The sequence below is a fragment of the Poecilia mexicana genome, unplaced genomic scaffold (assembly GCF_051168715.1).
Source record: "Poecilia mexicana isolate PSO_F unplaced genomic scaffold, ASM5116871v1 scaffold_3, whole genome shotgun sequence".
NCBI classification, from domain to species: Eukaryota; Metazoa; Chordata; class Actinopteri; order Cyprinodontiformes; family Poeciliidae; genus Poecilia; species Poecilia mexicana.
Window position 1 is genome coordinate 29140426 of NW_028263372.1, and position 23949 is coordinate 29164374.

The window sequence follows — 23949 nt, forward strand, 5'->3', positions numbered from 1 at the left end:
CTTTATGACAATGTAGCCAATTTAATTAAGATTTAAATATTTATATTACTGAATATCACTGAAAAATGCGTGTGTGTGCAAGTGTATGTGTATGTACTTCAACCTAACTATGTTTTCCTGACATAGTGGGAAAATCCCTCATACTAGGACTTCCTTAAACACACGGAATTAACCAATCACAGGTCAATTAAAAAGATAGCTGGCCAATGTCTATGAGAGAGCGCAGTGACGTCACGCCATACCGACGGTGAGGTCGTCTCCTGTAAATAATAAATGTAGTCTATGTATGCTGCGTTATAGCGTTTGAAGTTTTTTTTTTATATATAGAACCAATATCTAAATGCGTTCAGTTAATTTTAATTGGTGGCAGTCCTCTGCCCGCATACTTACCAGCTTTCACGGCTAACTTTAGCCTGACACTCAGCTGTTTTGAACGCTAGCGTTAGCTAGCTAGCGGCTGAGCTAGCAGAGGTTATAGCAGAAGGAATTTGTCATGCTTTAGAAGCCGCTTTCTATCTGATGGATGTATGAAATGATCTGTCAGTCACCCACAGCCTCCGAGTAACCTGCCTTGTCTCGAAGGTAAGCCGTCTTCCTCGCTTGCATTGGTTATGAATGACAGTTTGGATCATTTTAGCCATTTCCTTCAAAAGGGGGGGGCATTGACTGGTTGTTTCTGCCTGGTGATACAATCCTTTATTAGTTGTCAAGGAAAACGTTAAATAACAATCTGTACAAAATCTGTCATGTGGAGCTTTTCTGATGGACAACATAAATAAATGTCATAGAACAACTGCTTCCCCGTTTCAGGTTGAAAATAGGCTACGCTGGGACAACGACGTATTTTATTGCTGTGCAACTCTATCCGTAACAATAGTGAGTTAACGATTTGTCCAGATGCTGTGTCAGTTCTTGTAAGCAAAAATATGTGAAGTAAACTAGTATTTTAAATATTTTTTTGCTGTCATCCTTTTAACAAATGACGGATGCGGTGCAGGAGATATGCTGAACACTATCATATCTGAGACGTGATCAGGGGAAATCCACCATGCTGTTGTTAGTCCTACCATGCGTGGCAAAAAAAAAAAAATCCACTGTCTGCTTCCCGGCTATTTTTAGTATTTTCAAATGTGTATATTTGAGTAACGAGAGAGGTGCTTCTGAAAACAGAGGTGTCATACAGGGATGAATCGACTTCATTGATGGACTACCTCAGAAATTAAACTGAATATCAGATCTATCAAATATACACTCACCAACCACTTTATATAGAGCTGGGTTGGAGCCCCTCTTGCCTTCAGAGTCATTTTAATTCTTTATAGCTTAGGATGGGCCAGGCATTGCACATTTCTCAGAGATATTGGTCCAGCTTGACATATTACTCAGGTGCAGCATCAGCTCCACATGTATGATGTGAAATTCTCCTTCCACCATCTTCCAAAAACTACTTTGGTTTTACTGTATTGAGTTGTTGTGACTGTAGGCCGTTGGAGAACAGTTAACCTCAGTGTGATGGTTAAAAACAAAACAGTTTCAAAGGAATTCATGTTGGCTAACTTGCTATTTGTATTAACAACCAATTAAGTGGTTGTAATAAAAGGCTGGTGGGTGTAGTATTTTGACCGTGATCTAATCAAAAAGCAATATTTAGAATGTTAGTAAGATTTTCTGATTTCTGAAAACTGAAATAACATCTCCACTTTATTTTGCATGTGTTTTTGCATTATGTAATGAGCTAAATCTTTGAGTCTTTCTGGTATCTGTAAATCCTTTGTTTTGTTACGCTACAAATAGCAAAATGCTGCACCCATGCATATGGGGCATTCACTCATCCGTTCTTACCGCTTTTAGTCATGGCAAAGATTACAGATAACGTCTTTTCTTGTGTGATGTGTTGGATTAGATTTATTTTTTAGCTTCTTCCAAACATTTTAATTTTATTCTTTTGGACTGCTCCTGTGAGACTATTTTACTATTAATTTCAGACCGCCAGTCAAGCTTGTCTTGGCGCTGGGCCCCCAGTCTGCCATGCAGCCATGAGCTCTGCCCTGTGGGAGAAGCCTAGTGGGGGCTTCAGGGAGGACTGGCGCTTCTACATGGTCGTGAAGGAATGCACTGTGGAGAAGCCCACCCAAAAGACCCTGAGGATTCCCCGCGGAAGCCTCGGCCAAGCCTGCCAGGAGCGCAACAGCCTGGGGCGGACGCTGCCCCCGTGTAAGGGCAAGAAGAGCCTCCGCATCCTGGACCAGACCAACGTGGTGCTGAGTCTGGATGAGCGGGACGTGGTGGAGCTGGATGAGAAGCTGGCTGAGCTGCTGTTCCCTATCACCAACTGTGAGGAGCGATGCAACTTGCTCTGCGACGAAGACCGGCTCGAACGGGTCCGAGACATCGACTGCGGCTCCAAGGTGCGCGTGCAGCTGCGCTCAGGGGATGAACCTCTGCCCGGAGTGGTCCGCTTCAAAGGCTCACTGCTTCCTGACAGAGCCCTGTCTGGAATCTGGTTTGGAGTGGAGCTCCTGGTAAGAACTAGATTGTTAATTTTTCTTTTATGATAGATTAAATACTAATAAAGAAAAAATTATAATTCAAGTCAGTTTTAAATAATACATTTATAAAGAAGGGAAAATAACATGAAAATTAAAAATATTCTGGTAACTTAAGGTACATGCAAAACAAATATGAAAATGTCTGTTAGAACCACAGACCAAAGCACTGCACAGATGTTGAACAAAATTAGGTTAAACGAGAACTGCACCTCATCAATAGGAAAGAGGTTGTGGTTTTGCAACTTAGTGTTTTATTTTAGGATTTGTGAAAGTAGGAACCTGACTTATAGAGAAAATAAGCTTATATTTAAAATTTTCTCACACTAGTATGTTACTGTTTTTTTTCTTAAAGCCAAAAGCTATACAGTTAGTTAACCTTATAAGTTCCTGTCAACAAAGGAATGAATAATAAGGGCTACCATATTGCTTAATTGTGAAATTATTAGTTCATTTTGTTCATCACTATTTACAGGTGATACATCTCTAAATTATTGTTTGTTAGAAAATATTATATAAGACTAATAACCCCCCCACCCAACTAAGATTAAGTATGCATAGAATAAACTCTGTATCAAGCCATATGGGACCTACAAGTTACCATTTTTAAAGCTAAATTATTGAATTAAATTATTTTTTCAGTGATCTTCTAATTATTGAGCTGCACATGCAAGCGGCTAGTTCAGATTTTGAAAATCACGTTTATGTGAAGTTCGCATTTGCAACAGACAAATGTCAAATCACAGTAAGTTCGCAGAAACCAAAGACATTCTTAGAGTGGTAAGTGACTAATAGGTGCATTTTGTTTGTACTCAGAAGTCAGGTTTTCCCAGTTCCCACTCAAAAATGCACCAAGAATGCCTTTGAAAGTAGCAATCGTGACCAGGAAAGTCAGAGGTAACCGAGCAGTCCCACTTTCAGTATCGAGTATGGTTGCCATGCTTAATATAATGTACTGAAAGTTGTAGGAATAAAGAATTAGTATTTTTGGCAGTTTGTATCTCATTAAACTAAACATGCATACTGTATTTGTGAGCATGTTCCTTTAGTGCTGAATGCATGAAATGGACGTAATGTTTTTATCGACTAACTTTGCTAAAAGTAGTTAACTAAGAAACCACTTGACAAATCATAAAAGTGCCCCTTCTTTCTTCCAAAGTCTACTCAACAAGGATGGGACGTTATTCCCAAATTGATCCGATCTCTAACTTCCATATCTAATTGATCAAACTCTATCAATCAATAGGTTGGCCCCATTAGAGGATATTAACTGTGACAAAATACCGTTGTTAAGTTTGTGATAGTCTTTTCAGCTTGTGTTATGATATGAACCTACTCTGGCAGAGGCTACTCATCGTATCGGTGACTCTGACCTGCTGCTGTAATCCCCAGACATTACAAGACCTGAAAAAAAAAAAAAACGCAAGCATGTAAATTTTTGATGTCATTGTACAAATGTCACCATGTCACAAAACCTCAACATTTATTTGCTTTACTAACATCAGACTGCTGAATCGAAGTTGATCAGGCAAATTAATGCATCCAGCCAACATTATAAGACAACAACAAACTTGGCAACAATCTTGAAAGTGTCAAGATTTAATCTCCAGTAAAATTGTTTTCTTTTGTGTTGTGAAAATGTTCCTTTTTTTTTTATTATTTCAAAAATCACATTTGACACTACAGAAAAGGAAAATATATTCTGATTAAAACTTTACAGAACCTCACTCGAAAACAATCTGAACTATACCTTTAAAGCAAACAAATGAAAAACATTGTAAACATGATGGATGTTTAAAGTTGTTTATACGGAGCGCTGAGCTGCAGAGATTAAACTTGCAGCTATTTTTAGTAAAAGTATCAAATGTCTTTTTATTTTCATACATCACATCTGTGTTTCCGACATCAGAAAGCACTTCTTTTTTGGCTTTTTTTATTTGGATTCTTTTTTAAAATTAGTTGACTATTTAAATATATTTCCTTTTTGTCCTATTGGTGTTACATTCAATTAGTGTTTTGACTAAAATAGATGTAAGCAAACAACTGCATCATGGCAATTATTTTTTGTATAATCTTGGTAGTAAATCTAAATCCCTGATGTGACGCAACTTGTTCTGGACCATATGTACAGCAGCAAGGTACAATGGGTTGCCTACTGTAGCACAATGTTGTTTTTATTCTAAGTCCTGCTCCAGTGTTTATGAGGGGGCTGAGACAGATAATGCATTCAAGCTCTACCTCCCTGAAATGCCATAAAAGAGTGCATGTAAGAAGACATTTTGGGTAAGAATTGTTAAACCATGCAGGGTGAACAATGCATTGATCTCTCTCTTTCAGCTTTGTCCAGTCTCTCTCTGAATTAAGTTTGATATTCTCTCCTTTCTTGTCCCAGGAGGAGGGTCGGGGTCAGGGCTTCACGGAGGGTTCCTACCAGGGTCGGCAGCTCTTCCGTTGTGAGGAGGAGTGTGGCGTATTTGTGGCGTTGGACAAGCTTGAACTCTGGGAGGATGAGGATGACGAAGGTTTGGGCCCGCTGGAGGAGAACCAGGTTAGGCTGGAGGACGACCAGGACTATGCTCCGCTGGAGATCAACTCCAGGGTGGTGCTGAGAGAGGAGCCCGAGAGAGGAACCGTCATTTTTTGTGACCTGCTGCCAGGGAACGAGAGCCTGGGTTACTATGTGGGAGTTGACATGGTAAGTATGGCTCCAGTTAAATAGGATGCTGTACCTGCTATTTTAAATCCAGACAGAAGTGGGATGGAACATGAAAATGGGATATTTTTAAATACATATGGCTAAAATAGTTGTTTTAATTGTAAACTGTTTGTACAGCGAAGTATATGGTCAGCACAACAAATGCTGATGGGCTGGCCTATAAGTCAAACCTCTATCATGTCAGAGGAAAAGAAGACAGTGGCTGATTTTTAGAGCACACATGGAACTGTGCATTATGCCTAAACGTTTCCACGTTGGTCAGTTTTGTCCTAAGGAAGGAGAGATTGAAATACCTTCCAGATAAATAATAATTTAGTTTCTTATTTTGCGTAAACATTTAATACTCTAATTGTTGAGCTTAAGATGAAGTTTTCTTATTGGTCTTCATGTTAAAACATACTTGGATGCTCCAGAGAAGATATAGAAGTGCTCACACCTGCCACTGATGAGGCTATCAATAAATGTAATTATTAGCACCTGGCTGCTACTCAGCAGTGTCAGTAAGCATTAAAGATGGACTTTCTTTTTTTTTTTTTTTTTTTTTGTTGGTGTTATTTGTGGTATATTGTTGTTAATCTGATGATTTGTACTTTGAGTTCTCTGTCCAGTTTTCTGACATTATTGTTATTACAGATTGACCTGCACTGGGTTTAGGTCGGGTTCTGGTTTAAAGATGTATACCAAAGTTTTAAAAAGTTAAATGTTTTCTTTCTAACTACTGTTCCCAAAGTTTAAAATACCTTCAATGAGATACTGGAGAAGTGCTAGAGAGTGCTAACGCTGCTATTGATGAGATTAATGGTGTGCGGTTGAGGTGAAGTAGTGGTTAACCAATCAGATATTGGGGTTTATCTGTTGATTCATAGTGACAGTTTAAATTATACCACGATGGACTTTAGCAGGGGAAATATATGTAACATTTATTTCCCTAAACTTGCAACACCATTTCAAACCACTGACATTGTTTCCTTTCTCCAGTTTAACCTGTATTGCATCACTATCACAGTCACAGGACCAAACAAATACCACATGGCCAGTTTTGGCCCAGTTTTACTTATTAAACAGATGCTGATGTTGATGCTGAAATACTGTGCATCCCTGCTTGTTATGTTTGTGTTTCTCTATAAAGTGCAAAATGGCAGAAAGGTGTAACATTCTGTGCAATATTAACTTTACGAAAAATTCTAAATTTAGTCTGTCTTTATACTTTGTTTTTGTTAGAATTGCATAAAAATAATATGTTATAGATGGTGTTATTGCTGTAATATTTTACAGCATATTAGTTTTAGAAGATTCATTTTTGCTTTTTCATTTGTTTTCAGTTTTTTCTTTTTTTAATACAAGAATTATGATATTTTGTTATCACACCTGACCTGCACTCAGTCTCTGCTCTGACTGATAAAGAATGTGACACTTAGTCAGTGGCAGACCAGTTAGGGCTGTTGTAGCTTCGTCACTTTATGGTGTTTTTGTACTAAGTTAGTCATTCCATGCCATGAAAAAAGACTACATATTGTGGTATTGGGTAATACATTGACAAATAAGTATGTAATATATTGACTCGTTTGTCTTAGTTTTTGTCTTTCAATGACTATTCCTTTCATTTAGTATCCATGGCTACTGTGGCGTTGTACTCATAGTGAGATTGAAGCATTTGACTACAGATTGCTAGCAGCAGCCGCAGCAGCAGCAGCCCACTCAGTGCATCTGAGCCTCCCACACAAAGGCAAGGCAGTCACGCGGGGAGTGAGGTAAAGACTTGGAGCTGTATGACCCAACAGCGTGGCAAAGGGCCAACTGGGAGCTGAGGAGAGCCCACTGCTCTGCCTCACTGTTCGTCCAGCCTCGCCCTGCCTTCTCTTGCTAGTCACTCTGGTCTCAACCTTATTCCACATAGTCCTCTGGAGCAAAAGCCTAAATTTGAACCTGAGGAGGAGGAATGGCAAGCTTCTGCTTGGAGCTTTCAAAAGAAACGAACTGAGTTGGAAGATCTGCTATTTAGGTAGTCAAGAGGAGTTGCATAGTTTGGAGTGGTAGTATGCAGGATCAAGCTAAAGCACATCCTTTAGGTTGTGCAACAAGACAACTGGCCTCACTAATCATCAGAATCGAGGGGATTTAATATTTGGGCCACCAGCACAAAGGCATCAAATGATAAGGAGCACCTGAGACCTTATCAACTTGTTCATGTCCGACTCTTTTAGGACAATCCTATCGGAGACTGGGATGGCATGATTGAAGGGAAGCTGGTGTGTGATTTTGCCAGTTTGGAGCACACTCGACTTGTTCCCATTGGTGACGTAATGCCAGGTGAGTCACCACATCTGTGTTGACGTTTTTACTCCACATTTGCGTTGCTGGAACTTTTAGTTTCTGGAAACGTCCCTCCCTCGGACGAGCACTGCGCTCCTTCTGAGCAGTCTGAGTTTGTGTTTGGTTTGCAGCGGGAACAGAGAGCCTTTTGTAGTGATGGCTCTCTGGCTTTTGAAAGTCAAGTGAGACACTCTGGCTCTTTGTTCTCCACAGTGGCATATTGATTTGCTTATGCATGTTTCTGCCATCTCTCTTGAGAAAAACACAGATCTATAAATACTGACACTGTAATTTATTACAATTCTCCATTTTCTTTAAAACTCAGGAACTCCACATTTAGTCCACATTTAATCTTGAGTATATATAGAATGCTTCCCTGAATTAATTTTGAGTTAAACATTTTAAATATTTGATTGCGTAGCCAATAAAATTATTGACTTTTTTTAAGCTTTCTTTGGATTTTAACATAGAAAAAATTAGAAAATTCCTAGTTTCACTTACTTTGCAGTGTCGTGCCTCTAATTTGAATTTCTTTCTGTGCAGAATATTCCATGCAGGACCAAAGGCTGCCGAAGCACAGTTTTGCCCCCAGAGGCAGTGACAAATCATCCTCTGGTCAAAGCAAACCAAAGAGCAAAGGTACAGCACTGGTGTTATGATGCTAAGCTACCTAACATTTCCACAGCTCAAGCAGTGATTTTAATTTTTAAAAAGGCCTCTCACCCCAGATTATTACACTTTTTATTGTATAAATGAACAGCTGCCTGCTTTTCTCATGTTTTAGAGGGTTTCACAGACTTATGTGTAGTTGCAAACCACACTTAACAATAACTTTTTACCATTTTAGATAACATCTGATGGGCAGTCTTGGTAAAATAAGAATATGAGGTGTGAGTTGATGCGAATACTGCTCTTCTTTGCTGTGATTTCCTTTAGTTTGTAGTTGTTTAATTAATCTTTTTTTGTTGGATTTTATTTCCCATTGCTGTTGACACAACTTCTGATTCATACTAATCAGCTGTGCACCATGCACATTAAACCCTTCTCTTGTTTTTCCCTCCTCATGTATTTGCGTTACTTGCAGGATTAGCTCATCAGTGTGGCGGTAGAAGCAAGTCTGACTTTTACTATACTTTAAATGGGAGCTCTCTTGATCCCCCAGCCCAGCCCAAATCCAAAAGCACATGGTACATTGATGAAGGTAAAACTCGTGAGATGTTGGTCGTCTGATTGGCAAGCTCCTGTTCACCACAAGCTGTGTACTGATTGGTCCAATAAATGGGTTCTGCCCGACTGCTGAGCTACCTCTACTCTATAATGACACATTCAGTCTGGAACAGTTGGCTTTTCTAATAAAGGTTTCCTTGAATATGACCTCAACCCTGTTAATGTGGGATCTTAACATTTTTGACATGGTTTGATATGAATAGAAAATTAAACATTAATTCAAACCCATCCAGCATGCAGCAGACTCAAGTTTGCTCTCTTTTCACTATAATTAATACAAGATATACTCAGCTAAGATATACTTTCCTTGCAAAAATCTTTGCAGCCCCTGAATTAAAAAAAAAAAATTGTCACATAGGCCATGACAGTGTTGTGGAATATAAGCCAAAAATCTCTTTTTAAAGCAAAAAGACCATAATTACACATTTTATCACAGAAACCTATTGTATTTTCAGTAGGTTACGTAAAAGATTGATTAATTATACATGTGCAGAATAAGCCACCATTATTGTATATAACATAAAAATGTATATTCCTAAAATGTTGATTTTATTACATTATTTTTGTAAAATGCTATATGTAAAATATTTTTGAAGTGACTGCTTCCATGTTAGTGTCTAAATTGCTTGTGGAGTGGCACATTTATAGAAACAGACACGTATTTGTATTGGAGAGCGATGACATGAAGCAATTTCAGACCACAGAAACAGAATGAATGTGTCCGAAAATTTTCTGATGAAGCAAAAAATACAAATATTAGCTCATAATTTTTCTTTCTTTAACCATTTAAAGTAATTGAAGCAATTGAATGATTTGATTTTTTTTTTTCTGCATCGGTTTATATTTATTTGGCATTTAATAGAATAAAATTACTGGCGCTTTATTGCAGCAGTATTAATGTAAACTCAACAGACTTGAAGTAAATGTGTCCAACTAATTGTGTGAAGAAATCTAGATAGTAGGTCGATGCAGGAGCTTGCTATGCAGACTTTTCCACTCGTCTTGTCCTTCATCATCATTTCAGCGTTATTTTGTCTCATGTTGGGTTGATGGGTGTTGCTAAAGACTTTTAATAATACTCAGCGTTGCAACAGACTCTCATATGCCTTATTTTTATTTTGACTACAGTTGCTGATAATAGATTCAGTGTGTTTGTGTTGCTGTTTGCATGCCTGAGTATTTATAAAAGCTTTTGTCACTGAGATCATAATTGATTCATTTTTTTCAACAACACATCTCATTGTTTTATTTATTTTTTTATTGTTTCAGTGGTGTCGGCACTCAATCTGGATCCTTTTGTTGTTGTGTTTGAACTGGCCGGCTCATGTTGTTACCAGTATCTTCCAGTTGTGAATAAGCTTTTCATTTCAACACCTACTGAGATTTGATGTTGCTGTTTTGTTTTTTGTACATGAGACAATTTATTTTTCTTCATACTGAAGAGAGAAAAAAAATGCATGTGTTATAAAATGTGAAATGAACCCTAAAACTCTGACTGGGTGAACAGATACGGTAGAAATAAAAGGCTGTAGTGTTTCCATTTGGCATGACAGCAGTAAAAATGCAAGGCAGTGTAAAAGTGTTTTAGCTCTACGCTGTAATATCTCTCTATGCGTTGCGGAAATGAGAAGGTCATTCATAAATGCTGAAATGCTGTTTTTACAACTGCTTACTCATCCTGTAAAATGCTCATGTGCTCATTTACATCTTGCAAAGGATCACTTTTGGGGTAGTATTGTCTTATGGTTTGGATGCTTGTAGTTTTTATTGTGAATTAAGTGGAATAAGCTACTGACTTGCATTTTTTCTTACTGACGGAATATTTCTGCTGTGTATAAAAAACAAGCCTAATGTTACTAACTCGTAGGCATTTAGTTAGTGTTTTTAACAGATTTTGTCACATTACAACCACAAACTTGTGTGAATTTCTTTGAGATTCTATGTGAAAGTTCATCTCAACCTGATGCAAAATTGTGAAGACTCACTGACTCTTTTTGGAAATTTGGACATATAAAGATGAACCTTTTTGCTCATTCTACTTTATGCATTATCTCATGCTTTGGGAAGTATATCAGCATAAATTTCAAGTCTTGCCACAGATTGTCAACTAGATTTCATCTTAACTTTGACTGCGCTAATCTAACATGTGGATATGGTTTGATCTAATAGATTAGGTTGTAGCTCTACATGTTTGCTAGTATCCCACCTTCACCTCAATGTCAAGGCTTCAACTTCCTCTAGAAGCTTTTCTTGTAAAATTTGTTGCGTGTTTCTCCTTCTGAACAACTTTAACCAGCTTCCCTGCAATTGCTGAAGAAGAATCACCTGACAGCCTGACACAACCTGCATATTTTTGTAGTGTGGTTAGTGTGTTGAGGTTGCTTTGCAGTGTACATTTTCTGCAACTGTTAGCTTTTTGTATTTAGGTAAAAGAATTTTGCTTGGACTGCACCAAATGTTGCTTCTTATTGATTTCTGTTTGGCTTTCTTTTTGCTTCCATTTCATGAAGGCTAGATTTATGGCGTGTATTGCTAATAATTCTGGTGTTGACAGATCCTCCCACCCAGCTCTGGATCTCTGCAGCTCCTCCAAAGTCACCATAGATCTCTTGTGTCTTTGATTAATACACCAATGTTTTTGGTTATAATGTGACAAAATATCAAAAGGTGCAAAGGGTTAAAATACTTTCGCAAGGCAGTTTATGCGCATGTTCTGCTGTAGTTAACAGATTTTTTTCATGTATGATGAAACTAGGGCAGATGCAATTTGTCACGGTCATCAGCAATGGATGTGTCAATATTAATAGTCGGTACATAATTTATATGAGTTAAAATTGTATATTTTTGGGGGGAGAAAGTTACGAAGTTTAAATCCAAACTGCTGTGGCTCCAGTGTGTCCCCTCCCTTAAAGCTGCGGCAGCAACTTTATATGTGTCTGTGCCTTTAATTCGGTGAGGACTTTGGCTCCAGTCATTGGCTGTCTCTGTCTACACCTCTTAAACAACCCAAATAAGATGGATGAAGTGTGTCATTACTCCCCAATGAGCCAACTCTTTAAACATTTTCAAGAGCTTATAGTAAATCACAAAAATATATTTTAAGTCTGTTATTTTACTTTACGACCAGTGTGATACAGGCACATTTTATCCTCAAACAAATCTGCAGCCACGTCTGAAAAGAAGTTATGTATAAATTTATGACTATACTTTTTCTGTGTTTGTTACTATCGAGTAAACACAATGTCCATTGTAAACCAATTTAATAGCAGAATCCATGTCAATACAGTAGACTGTGTAGATTATAGAAATTTGAATATTGGAGACAAAACATCACTAAAGTGGAAACAAGAGATCCAGTGGGAGACTAAAAGATCAGCTCAAAGAGGGTGAAACTGAAAAAAATATCAAATGCAAAAGGTTGAAATAAGTAGCAACTTCCACAGGTGCACCATACTATGTCAAATGATTTTCAAACTGGGTGAAAGGTACCGGCTTGTTTTCTCATGTGTTGAGATAGCTGTAATTGAGCATTAGTGAAAAAGTTTCTGAAACCATCCTGTCATCAAAGCATTGGTTTTCACTTTCCTCCATATGACATCTCTAAGATGGTAAAGATCGCCGTCGCATCTCCACCAAATGGTAAATTTTGCTCTTTGGGTTTTCCTCGGCAGTTGGAGAGGACCCTGCCAAGTCGCTCACCGACACCCCTCCAGAATTCAGTCAGTCCTCTCCCCCCTCCAGAGCCCCGCCCTCTTCTTCGCTGTCAAGTGACAACAAGTTCCACTCACTGCCCTTCAGCCTGAACCGCAAGACCCCCGAGAACATAAGCCAGGGGCCCATCTCTCTCTCCGTCGGGTCTGTAATGGGCGAGCAGCCCGAGCCCCCATTGCCCGCTGCCCCTCCGTCTCCACGGCCTCCGACGCCCCCAAGAGGACAGCCAGGTCTTGAGGTGGGGTCTCTGGTGGAGGTGAAGGAGAACCCCCCTCTGTGTGGCGTGATTCGCTGGGTGGGCCTGCCGCCTGGTCTGCTGGAGCCTTTGGCTGGACTGGAGTTGGTGAGACGCAACCTTTTGTTTATAATTTGACAAATAGTAGTTATAGTTTGACAACCAGTAACAAGTAAGCAGCTCCACGCATCTGAGATGTATCTTTTAGGGAATACCAGGGATCGCATGAAATCCTTGAAAATGTTTGAATTTTAGTTGGGCATTTTGAAGTTTTGGGAAGTGCTTGATTCTGTATAAAGTCCTTGAAAGTGCCTGATATTCAAACTGCACATTATTGTAATAAAGTGCAATCTAAAGTTTAATTTAAAACCTACATTTGGAAAACATTTACAATCTAAGCCAGATATTTTCAAACACCTAATAAAAAGACAGAAACTTTTTCTTGATGTCTGAAGTTAAATCAGACTAAACTTTTCTTATTTTGGGTTAGTTAGAATTACCAAAATTATTTCTATTTGCTAAATGTCAGAAAACATTTTTTTAGAGAAATTTTTGTAATTTGTTCTGTATGTTGTGTTTAAGCGTTTAGTTTGAGGAGAAAGGTCTTTAACCTTACATGATTTGTTTTGGCTATTTCAATGTAATGAATATTTATTATTCCTAATTTCTCAGTATCTTATTGGTCTGGTTAACTGACATAAAGGTTGGCTTATAGGTTAAACAACTTTATTAAAACTGAACAATTTCTTTGCTAAATTAGTGTTTTGTTCTCAGGCCAGTCAGGTGCATAAGGTGACTGGTGTAAGGTTGTAGAATACTATCATAAAACAGTGACAACATTAATAAATGATTTCATATAATTGTGAATTGAAATGGATTTGAATTGTTTTTATCTCCCAAGTGTGGTGCTGGAAAAGCTTGAAAACTTACCTAAAAAATGCTTGGTAACACTTTATTTGAAGGGGGTTGAATAAGACAGTCATGACACCATCACAAACATGACATAACACCTGTCATGAACATCAATAAGTCTTCATGAATATTTATGACTGTTGTCATAAAGCGTCATTTGGTAAATTATGACACTTTTAATACAAAGTTGACATTATTCAAAATGTCTTTGTTATGACAACTTGACATTAACCAAGAAATCATTACTGATATAAATTTGTTATAAAATAATTACTGATTTCACTTTAAAAATTAGGTAACTTTATGTTATTAAAGGTAAAGTTTAAACAGTAATGATTTCCTGGTTAATGTCAAGTTGTCATAACAAAGACATTTTGAATAATGTCAACTTTGTATTAAAAGTGTCATAATTTACCGAATGACGCTTTATGACAACAGTCATAAATATTCATGAAGGCTTATTCATGTTCATGACATGTGTTATGTCATGTTTATGAAAGTGTCATGACAGTCTTATTCACCCCCCTTCAAATAAAGTGTTACCAAATGCTTGTAAATGTATAAATATTTACTGTGGGAAAAGTGCATGAACACTGGAAGATATCACAAATGACTTTCTGTAAAAGGTAAAAATGGAGAAACAAAATAGGACAATCTGTGGTTTCATAGGGGGTTTTGTCTCAGTAATTTTCATTTAGCCGATCTCATTGACTTCCCGGTTTTTCTTGTGGTTGCTTGGCAACTTTATGATGATGGGTAGACTTGAGGAAGTCACAGCACCCAAAAAAAAAACGAACAAGCAAATTTCACAAAAGGCTTCACCTTTTAAGTCATCGTAATACTCCAGCAACATTTTTCCTCTCATTGTTTTGGGGCAAATGTGAACTTCCTTTAGAAAGCATTAGCATTAGGTGGAAATTGCTTAACATCTGTTAGAGAAAACCTGTGTTTTCTGCAGCCCACGCTTAAAGTAAACCCTTCCACTGATGACATTTCTCTCTCAGGAAGAAGAGTGTCCTGGATGCACCGATGGCACCTTCAAGGGGACTCGCTACTTCACCTGCCCACCGAAAAAAGCTTTGTTTGTAAAGCTGAAATGTTGCCGGCCTGACTCCCGCTTCCCCTCCTTGCACCATTCCTCCAATCCCATAGAGCGGTGCAACTCTATCGGTCAGCCAGTCAGAGGATAGACTCAACATATTCAAATGTAACTTTTGTCTTCTCAAATCTTTACGGCTACTTTTTGTTACTTTTGCAGCATTTGGGGGCTATTTGAGTGAGGTAGTGCACGAGAACACCCCCCCACGTACTGAGAATGACGGTCTGGATGTCATGGTGGGAAAAAAGAAAGGCATTCAAGGCCACTACAATTCCTGCTACCTGGATTCAACCCTCTTCTGGTCAGTGTTACAGTAAACTTTAATTTGAATGGTCATATTCGTTAAATGTGTAGATGCCCACCAGCCAGTAATGTTGATTTATGGTGTAAATATTTCTGCGCTCTGCTGTGCAGTCTCTTCTCCTTCAGCTCTGTACTGGACACGGTTCTGCTGAGGCCACGATCAAAGACTGATGTGGAGTATTACAGAGAGACTCAGGAGCTGCTACGCACAGAGATAGTCAATCCACTGCGCATGTAAGTGTTTGTACTCCGGGTGTATAACATTAGTTGCCTCTCATAGTTTTAGACACAGAAGACTTTCTATTTTTAGGTTGCATTTACATAAGAAAGATGAAATACTTTGAAATATTGTGCCTTGCAAAAGTAATTTTGCTTCTTTAACTCTTTCATATTTTGCCACTTTGCAACCACAAGCTGTAGCGTATTTCACCTATAAGACCAATTCAAAATAGGGTACGAATGTATAACAGGAAGAAATGTTATATTATTTTATATTCTTTTTTTAACATATAGAAATTGGAAAAGTGGAGTGCGCATTTGTGTTCAGTTCCCTTTTCACTGATCCACTTTAATAAAATCCTGTGCAGACAATTATCTTCAAAAAATAACTTTAATATGCTTTTACTAGAAATCCAGCTCTGTTCCGCAAAAGCCTCAGAGGTTTGAGAGACTGTAGGTAAACAAACAGCATCATAAAGACCAAGGAACACTGCTACAAAGTTACTGAGAGGTTTAAAATGCTAAATGTGTCGGATAACTAAATGTGCATCGTCCTGAACACATTGCCCTGTATTTTGTTCCATACATTATTCAGTTAACTCTGATTCTCCTCCCTATTCTTGCTGTAGAAAAGCATTCCAACTTATTACTGATTACATGATCTGTGGAAGTAAATACAGGTTATGTTGGAAAAAAAGCCTCTTCGAAGCTGAAAAAGACTTGAGTTGGACGCAGGTTTACCTTCTAGCAGTCCAGTGAGCCTGAACACACAGGCAGTGCTACAACAGAATAGTTTATGGCTTTATATATTCATGTTTTCACATAACTGGGTAAATATGTTCACAATATGCTCTCCTCTCCTTCCAGACTGATTAAACTTGATCTATTTTGCAAAAGCAAAATGTTCATCCTCTAGATGTAAAAATGTGGTTGAAAACCTTCCCCAAAAGATGTGACAATGTGAATACATCTAACAATGGTCCTTATAAGTTTTAAATAAGGGACACGGTATATAAATGCTCTCACAATTTTAAGATTTTATTTGTAAAAAAAAAAAAAAAAAAACTGTTGTAAATTTGAGGTTTTAGCAAGTGTTAGCAATTTTTAGATTACTAGGGACATGAATACTTTTGCAAGGCATTGTCACAACCCAATTGAAAGAACAGAGTAATTTATCTTTTCACTGAATCTGAAATGCCCTTGTGACTGAACTTTGACCTTAGCAATGTTGCTGTCGTTGTCCAGACACGGGTACGTTTGTGCTACAAAAGTGATGAAGCTCAGGAGGATCCTCGAAAAAGTAGAAGCTGCCTCGGGATTCACTTCTGAAGAAAAAGGTTGAGTTTTCCCCTGAGATACCCTGAATGCAAAAATGTAGAAAAAAATTAATTTGATGGCAGTCTAAATTTTTGAGTTGGCTGTTTTTAAGTTTAGACTGAGATTTTTTTTTACGTTGAAAGTTTTTGGGATTTATCCAATTTAAAAAATATATTAAAAAAATATTTTAATACTAACTCTTGAAGCAAACATTTTCTGTGTCAACAGTAGATGGCAGCATTGGCACATAACTTTAATAATACCAAACCTTAGTGAAGCACTTTTTGCTCTGCAGATCCTGAGGAGTTCCTTAATATCCTTTTCCATCACATATTGAGGGTGGATCCACTGCTGAAGCTGAGGTAAGGGGAAAAATGTGAAGTCCTTTGACGTTACATGCAGTACTAGATTATTAATGGCAATAATATTATTACAACAGAAAGAATCAGTTACAAGTAACATCATAGCCATGTAGAGACTTTCTCAATGTGTATTTAATTTGAGAAGTCGGTCTTCAGATATTATTCCTCGTGAAATATATTTCTGTTATTGGTGGCAAAGAGTTTTTCCCATTTCTAGAATTTAATAATGGTGTAGCAATATATATATACTTTAATAGCCAGTTTATGCCTTTATATTCTAATTAATTACATGAAACAGAAAGAGCAAGCTGCTCAAGTTATACAAACATGGAACAGTGGGAAGAAATAAAACCATTTTGCAACATTAAGGGTAATTGTGACTGCTGGAAAAGGTTCCTTCTGGTTTTAAAGATGGTAATCTGCTAATTCTATATATTCTCACATTGAGAGTGACAAGTTGATGTTTTAGGAATTACTCATTTGGATTTTACAGGTGCTTTGCAATAAGTCAAATATCATTGAAAGGTAAATTCATTTCATAACCTGCATTATATATTCATGACACACTGGGGGGTTTATTTCAGTTTCTTTATATATATATATATATATATATATATATATATATATATATATATATATATATATATATATATATATATATATATATATATATATATATATATGCCCCACACATTCATGCGGCTACATCAGCAGACGCTAAGTATAGTGACATTAACACCCTCAACCAGATGTTAAGCCACTAAATGTTAAAGCTATAGAGACTGACTGTTTAAAGTATTTCAGCTAAGCATGTAATAATGGAATATTGAGTGGAAGGAAAATAGTACATACTCAACAATGCTCGCCACCAATTTAAGACTTTGAATGAGGCCAGCATAAAATAAAATATGTTTTTTAATACAAAAATATTAGTATGCTGCACTAAAATAGTACGTCCATGTATTGTACAATATATGCACTCAGTACGTGGTTGGGGCTCCTTTTGCATTAATTACTGTGATGAGCCTGTGGCGCTGGTGAGGTTTTAAATTTCCATTAGTTGAGACAAGCTTTCAGGCCAATCAAGTACAGTGTTACCATCTCCATTAGACCAGATATTGGTACTTATTGCACTATGAGCAGGTTCCAAAAATATCAAATCAGCATCTCCATAAAGCTTGTCAGGAGAGGGAAACATAAAGTCCTCTACAATTTCCTGGTTTATTACTATGCTGGCTTTGGAAAGATGACCTGACTTGCCTCCCCAAATTATTGCTGGCTGTGGAAACTTAACACCGGACTCCAAGCATTTAGGAATCTGTGCCTCTCCGCTCTTCCTGTAGAACCAGGGGCCTTTATATCCAAATAAAACACAAACATGACTGTAATATGAAAACAGGACGTAGCCCAGTTGAGAGACTTCTGGTATTTTTTTTGTCTCAGAAGTGGTTTGACACATGGAATTTGTTATGTCCTCGAAATAGCTGCATTTCCATTGACCATATAATTGTGGAATTAAGTAAATAAATTTGCTTAATGAAAACACTCCAGTTTTGAGACGACTCACATCTTTCAATAGAAGCTTTTTGCGTTAGGAGGAGGTGGTTTATTGAAGCTGGTGTACTCCACGTAACTGCAATGGAAACACTTTTTGTTCTCATCACATGATCCACATGATCAACAACCAGACGTTACTACTGGCAGAAAAGACAAAGAAGACAAAAGGAAGTGGGAGGAATGCTGTGGCGTGTTTTTTAATGACTTGTCGTGCAACCAAATGTATCTATGTGTGATTTTAGTTGCGTTTCATATTTAATGGAAACACCAGAATTTTAAATTGTGTTTTTTCGACAATGGCAGAATATCAACAGAGTTTTCTGAACATTTGTTATGGAAATGCAGTTACTGTCTTCAATTGCTGGCCATACCGTGTGAATCTCAATTGAATTACTACCAACAAATGAACCTTTCAATGATTTTTAGTTAATTCCGATGCACCTGTAAACCTTTGTGAGCAATTGCTGATATCTGTAACCTTAGCGATAAGTATGCAAAAAAGATGTAACTTCTGATGGCATTTTGATTCATCTTTCAGGTCTGCAGGTCAGAAAGTCCAAGACTGTTATTTTTACCAAATCTTTATGGAAAAGAAGGACAAGGTTGGAGTTCCAACCAGCCAGCAGCTGCTGGAGTGGTCCTTCATAACCAGTGACTTGAAATTTGCAGAGGTAAGTAGAACTCTGTTTTTAGGAATGTTTATATTTTCTGCACAGTGTAAAATCAATTTCAATTCTGATTGGTTATAATATTTTCTTTCCCCCTCCTCTAGGCTCCCTCTTGCCTTATCATCCAGATGCCACGCTTTGGCAAGGACTTCAAAATGTTCAACAAGATTTTTCCCTCCTTAGAGTTAGACATCACAGACCTTCTTGAAGACAGTGAGTTGTATTTATTTCCTAGTCTGTAGAGGTGATTCACAACTCTGTGGCATTTGGTATTTAAAGAAGCATTTTTTTTTTCTTAAAGAAGGGTGTGTTTGACGATGAAGGCTTGTGTTTTGTCGCTCCTTCAGCTCCTAGGGAGTGTCGCATCTGTGCAGGCCTGGCTCTCTACGAATGCAGAGACTGTTATGAGGACGGGGATATCACTGCTGGCAAGATTAAGCAGTTCTGTGAAAAGTGCAATACGCAGGTAAGCAACAGAGAATAGTGCTGCGACATCAGTTTAAATCACCCTTGTCCAGTTGGTGGCGCCAAATCCAAAGAAACCACATTCTCTTGAACACAGATTATATCCGCAAAGAGGACACGTTTCCACACTAGACTCCGATAGCTTTTACTTATAATATTCTAGTAGTACATATTGCATAAGGTACTTTATTCCTTTAAGTTTTTATTCTAAATCTTTTCCTAAAAAACTAATTTGGCATCTTTTATTTCTCCACAATGATGACGGTGCCTCTGCTGTTACTGATTTAGGTTCATCTCCACCCGAAAAGGAAAGCCCATCGACACAACAAACTGTCCGTCCCAAAGGAGCTCCAGGAAGGCCAGGGACGTCAGGGCGGCTTTCCCCGCCAGCGGATGGAGCTGTTCGCTGTGCTGTGCATCGAAACCAGTCACTACGTGGCCTTCGTCAAGTACGGCAGCGCCGACTCTGCCTGGCTCTTCTTCGACAGCATGGCGGACCGTGATGGTGGGTGTGACCGCCGCACAACGCTTTGTTCTGAAGTAAAGTAACTAAACTCAGGTCTGAACAATTTATTTATAGTTCTCATGTTGGATGTCTTCTGAGGCAACATGTAATATCATCATCTAAAAAAGAAGTATAACAGAATTTTTTTAATAAGCTATAATGGTAATATTGGGGAAAAAGTTACACAATGATCAGAACAAAATAGTTGCATATCACACAGAAGTTTAGATTGCTTTTTTTATTTTATCCTTGCTCATACTAATTCATACTTGGTATTTTTATATGTATATTTATATAAAGAAACATTTTTGCTTGTTTTTAGGATATCATTAAATCTATCCCCTAAATTAACTCCTTTAATTTGGGAGAGCAATTATCATATCGTTTATCAATTATCGTGATAAATTTCTTGCGAAAAAGATTTTGATTTTGTTTGTCACAACAAATTCAAATTAATGTTGTTACACTCTCCAAAAAACTGTAATTTGGGATTGTAAGTTTTATTTTTCTTTTATTTATATATATATATATATATATATATATATATAATTTTCTCCACTGTCTTTTTTTTTTTTTCAATTAGAGCATCAGTACATGTGAAAACATGATTAAATTCAGTTACTGTGTGCAGCTTAGTGAAACAAATCACTTTTCTTTATGTGACTGGCGTCCTAAAGAAGTGCGTTATCAGTGGGTATGTTTCTGAGGAGCAGCATTTGTGCCTGTGGGGCTATCATTGCTGTGCCATGCAGTCACAGTCATACGGTTACCTAAAAATATTTCTGATTGTCACTTTTATCGTTAACACTATAGCAGCACAAAATATTGCGTTTTAATTCCATATCACCCACCCTACACTTACAGAGACACAGTGCTGTTTCACATTTTTACTGGACGGTTTTTTTAACATTAATTATCCTCATCATTCCAACCTCCCATAGAGCGTTGGGATGTTGTAAAACCTACTGCGTCCTGAAACTTTAATGTAAATAATTTAAGGAAAGGTTCATCATCTTAAGTCTTGCTTTTTAAATGCATAGCTTTATAAGTAGTTATATACATGTTACTGATCAGTTCTCGAAGCGTCTAAATTTAACAGTGACTGTTAAATCTTGTGTTGCAGGAGGCCAGAATGGTTTCAACATACCGCAGGTGTCTCCCTGTCCTGAAGTGGAAGCCTACCTGAAAATGACCCCAGAGGAGCTGCACACCTTAGACCCCAAGAGCATCCAGGGTCAGGCGCGACGTCTGCTCTGCGACGCCTACATGTGCATGTATCAGAGCCCAACCATGAGCCTTTACAAGTAGATTCCTCTCCCTAAAGCCTCCGCCTTTCATCCTCTGCTGCTCCATCTCCACTCCTTCAGGCCTGGCGGTTCAGAGAAAGACCAGAACTTTTATGGCCGAACTAATAGAAGAGAAGCTGTTTGCCAGAAGGGGGCGCTATCTGGCGCAATCCTCTCCTTCAAAGCCGGCTCATTTCTGGAAGTTAGGGAGATGGACGAAAGAAGGGAGAAGCCTATTTGCACTGTGCGTTAGTTTAAAGTATTGTGTTCCTTATGTAGTCCTATGTAGCTTTCATGTGTCTCACAGCTGAGCATCGGCAGTGGTTAATGAAGCGAAAGTAGGCATTATGAGGATTCACTCCCTGTTGAGGGAGGATGGAGACGACGGGCTGTGGGGCGCGTTGCGTCGCAGTGGCTGACTAAACATGTGCAACAAAAACAAATCGAGCCTGTGGGAGGACCATGCTCACCTCATTTACCTTAAGAAAAGAGGAGTCCTGCTATTCTTAATCACTGTAATACATGGGAGCTTTCCATATCGCACATTAAGGAAGCAACACAGTGTGGAAAACCTCACCCAGCCTCTACGTGCTGTTCTAAAAACCTTGTGCAAAATCTCTTAGTAGCATAGATTTCTCTGGGTAGTAACAGTATAGATGTCAACTCGGTGTGCAGTCGCATTATGAGCATACTCTTTGCGAACTGGTTTACATATCTCCATATCATCTGTAGAAATGTCCTTCAGTGTATGATTTGCAGAATAAGACGCAGCATTTGTAAAAGTCTCGCGCTTTGCCGCAAACTTCAGCACCTTTCTGCCATTTCCAAGTGGACCTATCAGGAAACGTTTACGTTTTTGTTTTGTTTTGTTTTTTTCGTACACTCTCCCGTTTGAAAACCCGAGTGCTAATTTGTTGGTAGGGAGACATCACCGTTTTGTTACGGAATACAAATTTGCTCCTCTGCTGTTGCTCTAAAGAATGGCCTGCATTGCTAATGCAGAGTAGGTGGTAGATAAATGCATGAAAGGAGACTTGTACAATGGCTTCTATTGTAAAGCTGCTTGGTGGACCACTCTGTGCATTCATAGGGTCAATGAGGTGAAAAACTGGAGAAGTCTGGCTGTTTTTCCTCTAAGTCGAGAGTGTGCGGTGTGAAGAAATGCAGTGTCTCGCTCTTTGTGTTAATGAGGAAGTCTGAATTATGTTTTATGTTTACAAATCCTTTCTCCCCTCTCCTGCCTGTCCTGGCAGGCCTGATTTCCAACAGAAGCAAAGTATTGACTCTTGCTGCCTTTAATGAAAGTGTGACTTGTGATACTTCCAGCCTGGCCCGAGATAACAGAACAGATCTGATCAAATATTATTTATTAAACTCTAATCCTAACAAAATCAGAAAAAAAAATGAAACAGGGTTGATGATGTTGAGTACTCTTTGGCCTCTTTCACTGTATATTTAAGTGAGTGTTTGTACTTTATGGTGTCTGATAGCAACTACTGATTGTTAACAGGGACTCAATTATCAGTTAACAAAGGACGAGAAATGAAGAGGCACAATGGGTGTAACCTTTGAACACCATATATCTGTGTATTTAAATAAGACATTTTATTAAAGAAATAAAACTGACAAACATTGCTTTGATTATGTTCCACTTGCAGAAAACTGAATTTAGATCCTAAGTGGTCAACTGGTTTGTGCCACACACAGAAATCAGCAAACTACAGACATCAGCATCGGATAAAAACAGCTGAAATCAGATTTTACACTGAATAAAACCTTTTTTCTTCACTATGAAGACAATAAATGAGGTCACTTTGGGTTACAGTAAGTATTTCTATTTGCTAACTGGCAGAAATAATAAGTCAGTTTTTGTAAGCTTAAATTTGACTTTTTATGTTACTTTTGGACTAATGGCTTCTTCATGGCTGCATATTTAAGGAAAGTAACTTGTTTCACTTTGGATAACAACACTCTGCCCAACTTCAGCCAGTTAATTTCACAGTCTTTTGCTTTAAGGCTGATGCACCCCAACACCTTCATCTCTTGGACACAGAACCTGTCTCTCCCCTGAGAAATATGGTCACTAGTTACTGTGTTCCTTATTGCGTATTATTATTTGAGCCCATAAACGTGACACCGTCTGGCATCTGGAAATTGTACCCAAGGAAGCACCAAGTATGTGGAGGTCTACAATTATCTTCCAGAGCTCTTGGCTGATGTCATGCACGTCTTGGCAGATGTGTGTGTTTGAGTGTGTTGCCTTAAAATACATCCACAGGTGTGCCTTGCAAAGCCATGACATCATCATCATCGGAGCTTCCCTAAATAGCTTAAAGGCATAGACGCTTTAGTTTATGTCATCTTCTGAGTTTGAAGAAAGTAATAAAAAATAATGCCGTTATTTTTGGCCTTTAGCATATAGAAATAATTTAGGTAATCCTTGCTGACCTAATGATGGGAAAGTTTAGGAAACTTTACTGTCATACTTTTTATACTATATGTGAATAT

At 38.1% G+C, this 23949-nt stretch overlaps 1 protein-coding gene across 2 annotated transcripts; it reads left to right on the forward strand.

Moving 5' to 3' along the window:
• The first annotated feature begins 190 nt into the window (after positions 1–190).
• On the forward strand, positions 191–23071 carry cyld (cylindromatosis (turban tumor syndrome)). Of its 2 annotated transcripts, XM_014980551.2 has the most exons (17): positions 191–582; positions 1986–2522; positions 4939–5241; positions 7467–7572; positions 8119–8214; positions 8660–8776; positions 12474–12856; positions 14665–14830; positions 14919–15060; positions 15174–15296; positions 16527–16618; positions 16894–16960; positions 19056–19188; positions 19290–19398; positions 19533–19651; positions 19939–20155; positions 21279–23071. In XM_014980551.2, the coding sequence occupies exons 2-17, from the start codon at positions 2037–2039 to the stop codon at positions 21461–21463; spliced, it is 2844 nt and encodes a 947-aa protein (XP_014836037.2). In that variant the 5' UTR covers positions 191–582; positions 1986–2036; the 3' UTR covers positions 21464–23071. The 2 variants fall into 2 exon arrangements, with proteins under 2 accessions (XP_014836037.2, XP_014836038.2); XM_014980552.2 differs by lacking the exon at positions 8660–8776 and having other exon boundaries at positions 199–582.
• The last annotated feature ends 878 nt before the right edge of the window (positions 23072–23949 follow it).